The sequence below is a fragment of the Moschus berezovskii genome, chromosome 19 (assembly GCF_049115385.1).
Source record: "Moschus berezovskii isolate FMDL1 chromosome 19, NW_MosBer_1.0, whole genome shotgun sequence".
Classification (NCBI taxonomy): domain Eukaryota; kingdom Metazoa; phylum Chordata; class Mammalia; order Artiodactyla; family Moschidae; genus Moschus; species Moschus berezovskii.
The window spans coordinates 46,794,846-46,807,372 of NC_142478.1; the positions used below are offsets into that span (position 1 = coordinate 46,794,846).

General features: G+C 41.5%; 1 protein-coding gene across 11 annotated transcripts in view; it reads right to left on the reverse strand.

Moving 5' to 3' along the window:
* Window positions 1–12,527, reverse strand: part of GUCY1A1 (guanylate cyclase 1 soluble subunit alpha 1) — a 72,059-nt gene that overhangs the window by 20,439 nt on the left and 39,093 nt on the right. For all 11 annotated transcript variants that reach the window (XM_088828056.1, XM_055404811.2, XM_088828054.1 and 8 more), the window contains 4 exons: window positions 11,982–12,043; window positions 7,604–7,662; window positions 5,570–6,279; window positions 3,070–3,555 (listed from right to left, as the gene is read on the reverse strand). In XM_088828056.1, the coding sequence (XP_088684182.1) occupies window positions 3,070–3,555; window positions 5,570–6,279; window positions 7,604–7,662; window positions 11,982–12,043 (1,317 nt within the window). The remainder of the gene's footprint in view (window positions 1–3,069; window positions 3,556–5,569; window positions 6,280–7,603; window positions 7,663–11,981; window positions 12,044–12,527) is intronic.

Consider the following 12,527-nt stretch of genomic DNA (forward strand, 5'->3'; position numbering starts at 1 on the left):
TCATGTATTGATCAGTTATTATCATTGTCCTGGTTGCTGTTGTTACCAGTGATTTTCATTTGTCATGCTCAATATACAAAGCTAACAGTTCATTTAAATCCACAAATAAGCTACCAAATTGTAATAGGTGCATTTTCCTCCTCCAAATTCTTATTGTAACCTAGATCATATCACTGTTCAGATCCAAATCTGGCAATCTGGAGGGGTGAAGGTGAGAGAGAAGAGAAAGGGGACAACATCAGCAATTGCTTATTTTACTCAGAATAAATGCCAGAGCCCTTAAGCTGCCCCAAAGTTCTTGTCCTGCCTTTCTGCTGCCCCTGATCCTGATCCTTCTCCTTATTCTCTTTCTTGCTCACTTTACCCCAAGCTGCTGGCCTCCTGTTTTCCCTCAAACACAGCAAACGTTTGTTATTCCTTTGTCTGGATCAGTATTCCTGCAGGTGACCACTAGGCACCTGGTTTCCTCAGGCTCTGCTAAAACTCACCTTGCAAGAAAGGTGATTCCGACTACTTCCATGAAATCCCTTCACCTGCCTCCCCTGCACCTATTTCCTTCCAGAGAGAGCACACTAACTGGGGTGCTGTGAATTCATGCCTTTGTTGTCTGTTTTCCTGGTGGAAAGCAAGCTCCCTGAGTCAGCTGTCTCATCAATTCCTCCAACACTGGGGCCCAGGATATTCACCAGTGAACAAGCCTGCAATCTGACAGCATCACCTCGGCCACACACACGGAGATGCACTCAGCCTAGGGGCTAACCTGTCACAGGGCTCAACGAGCTACTCAGTAGGGGGAGAGGCCCCCTCAGCCCTGCTGAGTATCGATGCTGCTGGAGCCCCTGCGCTGGCAAGTGTGGCATGACGTCCCCGCTGTCAGAGGGAGTCTATCCTGTCCTCTATCTGTGTGTCCCTCTCTGGGCCCCTCCCTGCTCTAGGACTCTTATCACAGGGACTGCACTCCACCCTCCACCACGGTGGCAAACTCTGGAGGACCAGTAAGGATATGCTAAACCACTAGATAAATAATCAAACAAGCAGGAAAATGACCAAAAGAATGAAAGAAAATGAAACTGAATGCCTGGTCCAATTGGGGACTGGGATAAACAAGCCTTGCTGTTCCCCAGAAGCCAGCCAGGCACAGGTGAGCCGGTGATGGGAACACACTCTGTATCTTAAGTGTATTCTGAGGGGAGGCCCCCTCCCCATTTATTCACAGCTTCTCCAGTGTTTCCACACAGCATCGACATGAACAGCTGGTGAAACGGGGACACAGACTCACTGGCTGGGACAGCAGCTGGGTCCCCAGGGGACTCTGCACCCCATCTTCACCATGAGAAGTAAGGTTCTGAATGCTAGAGAGGAGTGACAACATTTTTAAACATTTCAGCAGGGAGCACCGTGCAGCCGTGGGCGGCTTCTGTGAGCAGCTGGGCAGTTTGCAGAGGAGAGCGAGACCTCCTCACAGTTCTGAGAGGAGACCTTCTCAAGACATCAGCTGTCTACAAATAAATACAGTGAATTCCACAAGAGGCCATCAGGCTTAACCTAACTGAAGCCAATTATTTTATCTGTAATTATACATGGACCTCTTTTTTCCCAAGGGAAACACAGTTCTGTCTGGAATTTCCTGTTAGAAATGTTTTAAAGAGAAAGTTTCACTGTGAGCATCTAGACTGGAACCAAGCAGGGCTTATGTTGTCCCATAAATAATCTTTGTTTCCTCTTCAATCATTTATTTATTTCATGTTGGTTAAGTCTGAAATAGTTTTTTATGTGGCAAATTAAAACATGATTCAAGCCACATAAATGAGAAGCATGCTTTATTCTTCAAGCCAATGCTGAGAACTATGTAAAATACATTAAATCAGTAAAAAAAAGCACTTTACTTCTAAAGAAACAGGCAGAATATCTTCATTGGTTCTCTTACTAACAATGCATGCTAAGTCACGTCAGTAGAGTCCAACTCTGTGAGACCCCATAGACTGTAGCCCGCCAGGCTCCTCTGTCTATGGGATTCTCCAGGCAAGAATACTAGAGTGGGTTGCCATTTCCTCCTCGAGAGGATCTTCCCAACCCAGGGATCAAACCCACATCTCTTATGTCTCCTGCATTGGCAAGCAGGTTCTTTACCACTAGTGCCATCTGGCAAACCCCTTATTAACAATAGTTACATTATAAATAGTTTATTATGTTTCAGAGACAATCTCTGTGCATCCCCAGAGCCTAGAATGATACCTGGTACCCTGCAGGCACTCAGTCAACCCTGCTGGCTGATGAATAACAGATATTTTTTTTACCATAATCTTTATAAGAGCTCCGTTCATGAAGATTACAGGATATAAGGCATGTTATTCATGCATATAAACTCTGTGAATGGATATTATATCCTCTGTTTCAGAAATGGGAAAGGTTGTTTAACTTTCTCTGCTTACAAAGCAAACAAGGCAGAAAACGAGATTTGAAGACAGACGGTCTCCTGTCCTTGGTCACCAGACAAGCAGGTGATTTGGGTTTCTATTCCCTGGCCGTTAAAAGCATCCTGTTACTCTATGAATGAATCTGTTGGAAGACAATTCATGTAATCTTCCTGCTTCTTTACTTTTGCAGATGGAAAGGCTACATCCTCCATCTTTGAAACATCTCAGGCTTAACAGTCCATCTTGGTATTTCCCTGGTGGTCCAGTGGCTATAACTCCAAGCCCCCAATCCAGGGTGCCCAGGTTCAATCCCTGATCAGGGAACTAGATCCCACATGCTACAACTAAGACCCAGAGCAGCCAAAAAAATAAATACTTAAAAAGAAAAATAAAACAAAACCAAACAAAACCAATTCATCTCAGTTTTCACAGACCAAGGGTCAAGCTCACTAACTTTAAAACGTCACCTTTCTGAGGGTATGGCAGCCCCTGCATTCTGTGAAAAGACACAGTGGCTGTCCTTTCTGGAATAATCATCTCTGAGCAGATTCAGAGCCAGAAGACACCCATACAACGAAGGCAGGATGCCTGCTCCCAGGTCAGGCTCCTGGCCCAACGTCCAACTCTCCCCGTCCAGGGCCTGGCCCCCTACCTTGTAGACGTCCAGCTCTCCACACTGCCGGTCAAAGCGGGTGTAGAGTGCATTGAGCATGGTGATGACCTGCAGCGGGGAGCACTGGGAACAGATGGCTGTGAACCCCACGATGTCCGAGAAGAGCATGGTGACATTGCCGAAGCGCTTGGCCTGCACAGCATGGCCCTGCCACAGCTGCCGTGCCACCTCGCTGGGGAAGATGGAACACAGCAGGTCCACCGTCTTCCGCTTCTCCTCCTCCAGGGCCTGGTGGGCCTGTTCCAGCGTGGCCTTCAGCTTGCCCAGCCTCTTCTTCAGGCCGTCCTGAGCCCTGGCCTGCTCCCCAATCAGCACCACATCCCGCAGCGCATTGTGAATGGGGATGTCGGAGAGGTACAGCCCTCGGCCCGTGAAGTCCTCCAGCCTGTCCACGCAGGGCGAGCCCAGGAACAGGATGGAGCTGGACTCCACCATGTAGATCATCTGGCCTTTGAGGTCCATCACCTATGTAGAAGGAGGACCAAGCTCTGTGGCTTATTCACGTTCCCAACAGACAAAAAGTGAGGAAAAGCAGGTACAGTGATAATCCCTTCTCTTTTTTTTGGAACAAGTCATGCACCTTGCAGGATCTTAGTCCCCCCCCCCCCACTCCACCTTTGTTTTTAAACTTGAGTTTTTCCTACCTGTTGACAAAAACAATAGGCTTTCTTATGGTTTCAATTTACTATGAGCTCTAAAATGCATGCATACATCTGGAGAATATACTGGAGAACTGTTGCTGTTCAGTTGCTAAGTCGTGTCCAACTCTTTGTGACCCCATGAACTGCAGCACACCTGGCTTCCTTGTCCTCTACCGTCTCCTAGAGTTTGTTCAAACTCATGTCTACTGAGTTGGTGATGCCTTCCAACCATCTCATCCTCTGTTGCCCCCTTCTCCTCCTGCCCTCAATCTTTCCCAGCATCATAGTTTACACAGAAATCATGATTTTCAATCAACAATGCCCCCAATTCTTGCTTTCAGGCTTTCTCACTACAGGCCACACTGATCCTTCTGCTCCAACATTCTCTCAGCAGCAGCCATCAGCAGAAGGGTGCATGGGACCCCTGCATGAGGGGGCTTCATGTGTTCATTCCGGGTCACACACTCACGTGTGTGAAGGAGACAGACATGTAATACGTGTTAACGAAACAGAGCGACAAAAGCAGCCTGGACGTCCTTCAACAGTGAAAGGTTAACCTAAGTACAGGACGATCACACAATGGGATACGACATGGTCTTTGAAAAAGTGAAAGAGACCAGTGTCTAATGACATGGAAGGACACACACAGATATCATTTACTGATAAAAAAGAACTGTAAAAAGTAGCTTTTTTGTTTTAAACAAAAATGTACATAATGTTTCTGATTTTGCAATGGACATCTTAAAGTATTACCTATTTTTAAACATTTAGTTGTACTGTGTTTATGATAAAAAGTAATAAAGCTGTTTCCATCTGGGAGGAAGGATAGTGTGTCTTCTGGGTTAACTTGTCCAGAAGTCAGGTGAGTCATGAGCCTTTCTATGAGCTCAGTTATACTATTGACTGTGATTTCCAAACTTCTTTTCTAAATCATTCATAGTTCTCTACTATGAGATGAGAGCAGAACACTCTCTCACACATATTCTAATGGTTAATCAAACAAGTTATTGATTTTTCCATGTCTTTTAAATATTGACTTAAGAATCCATTTAGTTGCCTCCTCTAAGAAACAAGTCATTTTTGTTTCTTTGTTGTAGAATTCTTCTTATTATCCAAATTAAGTCAGCTATTTCGTGATGATCAAAGCCATATTTTTACATAAGTATTTTTGTAATTCAGTTTTAAAATAATCCATAAATATTTTTCAGGTGACGCTAATGGTAAAAAACCAATATGCCAATACAGGAGATGTAAGAGACATGGGTTCCATCCCTGGGTCGGGAAGATCCCGTTGGAGGAGGGCACAGCAACCCACTCCAGTACTCTCGCTTGGAGAATCCCATGGAGAGAGGAGCCTGGCAGGCTACAGTCCATAGGATTGCAAAGAATCGGACACGACTGAAGTGACTTAGCACAGCAGAGCACACAAAGATTTTAAAAGGTAGACTGCACTCAAAAAATATTTGCGAAGTCATGCCTTAAGTAAGCAAGCAAATGAATGCACAAAGAATTTTGTTTTAAATTTATTCCAGCCTTCAAAGTATTTTAGAATTATTTTAAACAGAAATATTTTATTAAAAATTCTGGGGACTTCCCTGGCAGTCCAGTAGTTAAGACTCCACAAATGTGACCCCTGGTCAGGGACCTAAGATCCCACATTCCCTTCACCCAAAAAGCCAAAAAGCATAAAGAAGAAGCAACACTGTATCAAATTCAATAAAGACTTTAAAAATGTTTCAAATATTCTGAAGTGGTACTGTATATTTTTACATTTTTCACACCCAGTCTGTAAAAGTGAAATCATTGATTCCGTATCACAACAGGACAACAGTTCTTACCCTGGAAGATTTCTTCACGGAGTTGTCCCACCTCCTCACTCGCACCACGAACTGCATGTTCAGCATGGTCATAATGCCGCTGAACGTCTGGCTGATTTTGGGGGTCAGGATCTCAAAGTACTCGTCAAAATGAGGCTTCCCTTGCATGTCTCTCCTGCTCATCAGCCGCCTGATGCCGTGGCCGAGCTGCAGGATGCTCATATCTCTGTCCAGCATGAAGTGGAAAGGGAAGGTCTTGCAGAAGAGCGAGGCGGGGATGACCAGCGAGGACACGGGTTTCCCAGGGGGCGGGTGTGGCCGGGCGCTCCTGACGTGGACGGAATAGAGCTCGCAGGGCTGGTCCACGAACTCACGGCAGTCCTGGTGGAAGCGAGAAGGCGTCGAGGAAACCTCCACTTCCGTCTCATACAGTATGCGAGCAGCTGCCTTAATGATGCCGGGGAGAATCAGGGAAGTGATCCTCTTGGGGAAGAAATAGTAAACATATAAGACATTGGGATCTTTATCCAGGCATAGGATGGACGCGTCCTCAAACCTGCCCTTCTTTTCTGCTTCTTGACAGTGGCTGCTCTGTTTCAGGAGGGTGCTGAAGCTATTTAAAAAATCTTTAAGGGTTCCTCCAACCACACCTAGGATGTATTCATCTTCTTCATAACATATTTTAAAAAGCTCCTCACCAAGAGATTCTTTGATGATCTCCACTGGAACTCCTGAAAGCATAGAACACATTTTCTGCCATATCATATGCATCATCTTAGCAGAGCTGTATTTTTACTACTATTTTTAATACCACCTTATCTGACAATTTAGCTTGCTTTATATCTGCTAATAAGAGTTCCAACCAAAATTAACCATTTTTGTTCAAATTATCTGCGTAAATTCATTTCTAAAATTCAAGTAACTCCAAATATAAACCCAAATTGGTTAATTATGAAAGAATGATCGAGTATAAGATATGACTTTTTATCACCCTGAAACTTAACTAGAAAAGAGCAATTGGAATCACAGGGTTAAGTCTCTTTCAAAAGAAGTTTTCCCACCTTGTTAACATCAGAAACAGTGGCACATGTTGTGAAGGGGTATTAGCCCCCTTGGAATATAGCATCAGATATAGAATTAATTTATATCACTGGTGGTGAAATTCAATTTTGTCATTTTTCCTGAGATGATATAAAGTAATATAATAGTAGTAAATATTATTATTATTATTTTTGAGCAAAATAGAATTCTTGTTATTTAATGTTACCTGGATGAAAATGTGTTGGAAATATATCATTTACTTTCCACAACTTTTCCTTCGCTGGCCTCCTTTATTCCTTAACTCTTTGTACCACATTTTTCTCATCTGTAACTTAGGGGAAACGTGGATGCCCTGTTCACAGCACTGCTGTGGTGTTTGTGGGCCATGTTAGAATTGTGCCTGACCCAGAGAGAGGATTCAGTGCAAGTCAGCCAGCAGTAGCAGCAGCAGAAGCAAATTTTTCAAATCTTCTACTTCAAAAAAAACCTCGCCAGTTGGTCCATGTACTCAAACTTTGAAAAGGACAAGTATGGCAAAGTCACTCATCTGCTTGATTCTTCCAAACTAAGTATTAACATGTGAGCACTGCTCACATATTTCTCATAATTGCTTCCAACCTTTAAAAAATTACTTATGTTACTATGTTGAGTAGAACTTTTCATGCATAAATGAAGGACACTTAGTTCCTAAGTTCAAGACCAAAGCATATGAATGTCTATGAATCAGCCTGCCAAGCAGCCTTATCTACTTCTCAGCAAATAAACATTGTAAGAAGAGGAAACGTTTGAGGTCAAACAAAGGTATAAGTATGAAAAAGAGTTATTCTTTACATTAACACAAAACATGATATTTAACATTTCACATTGGCTGTTACCAACAAATAAACATGAAGATTTTAAAGAAAATATTAGTTCTCCAGGTAAATATTTTCTAGGAATAGAATATTTTAGTTTACAGGTGAAATAGTTCTATAAGCAAATTATTTCCTAATTTCATATACTTAATTCTATTACCTGATGCAATTGCTTGGTCTGCAATTATTTTTTCAAAGTCTTCTCTTTCCAAAGATTTCCTGAAATTATTTCAACATCTTAAATTATAAACTGACAAATGAATGCTAAAATTCCAGATTATAACATACAGAAATGATGACAGAAAATAATTTAAATTACCTTCTCTGTAGAGGCAAATCTTGACTGCCGAGTTTAAAGGAAAGGAGCAGTGACATGTACAAACCAAATCAATGTTGGAAAACCCCAAAATATACATGATATAGACGGTTTCATCACTTTTTATAAAGTATATCTGCCTTTGAAACTAACTTCATATAAGCTAATAGTACAGAGGTTTGTACTGCCAGAAAACCCAGTGGTACAAAATGGCCAAGGATGATAATAAATCAGGATGGGCTTTCCTGATAAACCAACCAAGAAGAAAAATCTACCTACTGATGGATTTCACTTCTAAGTAAGTCCTTATCTATTTTCTAAAGCAAATACACAGTATATGCTATTTTGAGGTTTTAGGTTCTATATATTTAACTATCAGGCATCATCATATTAAACTTTTATCCTTGATCTAATATAAAAGTAGTAACTAAAGAAATTTATTCCATATTCAATTACTGAACTGCTTTAAGTAGCACAGAAGTTTATATTTATATATTAATAATGATTAATATAATATATATGATTAATGATATACGATGATAGCATACATTTTGACTGATAAAAGGTTTTTGTAATTTCAAATGGACAACTTGTTGGTTCATGTTTGCTTAATTGTTTTTTGATGATTTCTCATAGTGATAACTGATTAAAATTAAATTTACAAAACTATTAAAGCATATTAAAAGATACCCAAGTTATTTTGTGGTTCAGTTTGCTATTAGACAAGCCAAGATCACAAATAGGCATAAATTGAAAATACTATATCAAACAGCTTTCAATAAAGCATGATAAATGTAGAGAAATTTCAAAAGAAAAAATTCTTGACAAGGAAAATCAATCCACTGGCTACTTGATCACATAAAGGAATACTGCTTATAACATAGGACAACAGACTGTTCAAAATTGGGAAACAAGTATGTCAAGACTGTATGTTGTCACCCTGCTTACTTAACTTATGTGTAGAGCGACTGAACTGAACTGAACTGAGAGTACAACATGTGAAATGCCATGCTGGATGAATCACAAGCTGGAGTCAAGATTGCTGGGAGAAATATCAATAACCTCCAATATGCAAATGATACCACTCTATGGCAGAAAGTAAAGAAGCACTAAAGAGCCTCTTGATTAGGGTGAAAGGGGAGAGTGAAAACTCTGGCTTAAAACTCAACATTCAAAAAAGTAAGATCATAGCATCACTTCATGACAAATAGATGGGGGAAAAGTGAAAACAATGGCAAATTTTATTTTCTTGGGCTCCAAAATCACTGCAGACAGTGACTGCAGCCATGAAATTAAAAGATGTTTGCTCCTTGAAAGAAAAGTTATGACAAACCTAGACAATATGCTAAAAAAGAGGTATCACTTTGCCAACAAAGATCCATCTGGTCAAAGCTATGGTTTTTCTAGTAGTCATGTTTGGATATGAGTTTCACCATAAAGAAGGCTGAGCACTAAAGAACTGATGCATTCAAATTGTGGTACTGGAGAAGATTCTTGAGAGTCCCTTGGACTACAAGGAGATCAAACCAATCAATCCTAAAGGAAATCAACCTTGGATATTCATTGGAAGGACTGATGCTGAAGCTGAAGCTGAAGCTCCAATACTTTGGCCACCTGATGCGAAGAGCCAACTCATTGGAATAACACCCTGATGCTGGGAAAGACTGAAGGCAGGAGAAGGGGGCAACAGAGGATGAGATGATTGGATGGCATCACCGACTCAATGGGCATGAGTTTGAGCAAAGTCTGGGAGATAGTGAGGGAGAGGGAAGCCTGGAGTGCTTCAGTCCATGGGGTCACAGAGAGTTGGACATGACTTAGCGACTGAACAACAGTCAGAAACATATTATCTAACTAACTTGGGGATCAGGCTATGATATTACATCTAGTTTAAATTAGATACTCCCAACCCCTTGTTACATACTATATTAGTCAGTCTTCAGATTTGTTCCTTCTTCTGATTTAAGCAACTTCTTTTTTTTTTTGAAGAATTAGCCTAAAGCTACTCAGAGGACTCTTCTGCCAGTTCCCAGCAAAGCTTAGCTAAGTCAAACATCACACAGTGCCACTCAAAATAAGGTGGCTAACTTTACCTTCAAAAAACTTAAAAAGAAGGTATATGTCTGCATGGACACCACCAAATGTAAGTGTGTTATACACACAGGCACACATACACCAGCCATGAATTCACAGATGATGTGATCAAAAGGTCCTAGGAAAAGATAAAAGCAAAAGCTCGAAACCAACTCCAAAGGGTATCATAATGACTGTATAAAACTCATTCACTTAAAAATGGTGGTGGGTATGCTGTATGACTCAGGGAACTCAAATCAGGGCTCTGTAACAACTTAAAGGGGTGGGATAGGGAGGAAGATGGGAGGGGGGTTCATGAACAGAGGGGACATAAGTATACCTATGGCTGATATATGCTGATGTCTGGCAGAAACCAACGCAATTCTCTAAAGCAGTTATCCTTCAATTTAAAAATAAATAAATGAAAAAAATTTTAAATGGTGGTGGGCAGGAAAGTGAAGTACCCCTCAGCAGTCAGCACATTGACCTCAGTAGAAATGGCAGCCGACCTGCCAGAAAGATGGGGAAAAGGCCCAACACAGCCAAGAACTAAAGAAAGAAAGCAGAGAGAAGACATTTGGCATTATCAACAGGCAGTCTCATAAGAGAAAAAGCCCCTCTTCTTATTTCAACAGTGGTATAATCATTAGGACAGTAGAACAGTATGATCAACTCTTTAAGAAGTCAAAGAAGAGGTAAAAAGATTTTTCAAAATTTCAAAATCATTTTTTTAAGTTTTGAGCTGTTTTGTTTTTTTTTAAAGTGCTCCATATCTGGGAACACATCCTAATTGAATATCAGCATCGAGCTTAGGCACATTTCAGGACACCAAGCCCTGGGAATAAATTCTGAGTCAACTGGCTGCCAAGGCCTCAGGCAGACAGACACAGTAGCACAGCTCCAGGACTTGCTGGCTATCTTATCAGCCGGACTGAGAATTAAGGTCAGAGGCTTCTGGAATGCTGTCCATATCACTCTGCAAACACAGCTTCTGTCAGACACATAGATTCACACTTTCTTTTTGGACCTGTCTCTGACCCCTTCTTGGCTTGCCTGCTGCCTGCAGCCTGGGACCAGTCAGTCAGTGAACGAAATTAATCCCAGAAAATGCACAGGGCAGATGATCCCCTCCTGAGCAGCAGACAGATAGATGAATGTATAAAATATTCCTGACAAGGATACTGGTTTGCAAAAGTTGCAAATTCAGTTCTGAAATTTGAACACAAGTGTTTATTGTGGTATTTACACAGCAAATAATCCTTCAATTTCCGGGAAACCAAAACAAAGCCAAATCAAGTTATCCACCAGCAGTAAATGTGCCAAGATGTATTTGTAAAATGAACTCTAAAAATCAGGGTTTGTTTGGTTTTTTTTAATTCACCTTATATATGAAACTGCTACAGAAAGCTTTGTTAAAGAAAATTTCAAAGACAGAGTAGAAGAAAAAGTATGAATGGAACAGATATTTGAATATCAATATAATCAGTATAACCAAGCTACTTAGGAAAATACCGAAACACCTCCCGAAGGACTGATCCAGCTGCCGCCCCACTCCCAAGTTGCCCACCTCTTGCTCCCACATCCTTCCCTCCTGATGCGGGAGCTAAAAATTTAACCTGTGCAATATTGTAATCAGCCTCCAATTAAAATAATTAAATTAATTTTTAAAAATTGTGGCTCAGGCTGGGGCAAAGGGATAGGCAGGCTGCACTGGGACCTGGCCCCAGATTCTTGGCACTGTTCTTCAAACATGAGTCTGCTCTAATCCACGCCTTAACTTTGTTAAATATTTCAGAAATTACACCCTAGCAGAAAAGAATAGGCCTTTTGGGAGTTTACTAAATGGAGAAGCACAAGGTAACATGGTTAAAATCATGGGCTCTGAAAAACCCAGGCTTGAAGCTCCGTTCTGCCATTTCCTAAACAGCTGTAACATTCTAGACATTTTATAGAAACCTGAGCTTAGTGACATATGAACTGTGAAAAATGAACACACTTCCTTTCAGATTAGTGGCAGCTAAAATGCTTAGCCCAGTTCCTGGCATACCAAAATGATTCGTATATGCGAGACACCACTAAGCACTGGTTATTAGTAGCTATGTCAGTGATTGTAACAGGAGATTCATGCAACTGAAATAATTCAATTTACCTGTTTTCCTTTATTTTGTGTTTTGCCAATGTTCTCTGAAGGGCAAGGTTCAGACGCTCAAACTGAAAATTGAAAAGAAAAGTTTTAAATAATCATTTTCTTGAAGATACATACTTCACAAAAATTTCTTCTGAGAGCGTCTCTTTTGAGAAGAAGAGAAGAAGCAGAAGCATTGCTACTTTAATGAAAAGTGTAGTTGAACTATCCCTGTGGAAAAGAGAACTGATTTTCAACGGCTCTCACATTTGGGAAGAAGCCAAGCACTCAGACTGACTTGAATCTGGATGTGGGCTGTGTCCCTGGTGGGTGGCTCCGACAGCCACCAAGCCGGAATCACACAAGAGACTCAGTTTGGTGAAGTCAGGCACCCCTTTCTCCAGGTCAGGAAATCCCTTGGACATGCAGCCAGGACTTCAGTCTCAGCGGGGCTCAAGCCAGGAGACCCTCATTCCTTCCACAGCTCCATAGCAGCCCCCTACTCCACGCTGAGATCCTCCACCCTCCCACAATCTCACATCCTGCTCATGTATCATTCCTGTCTCTGCC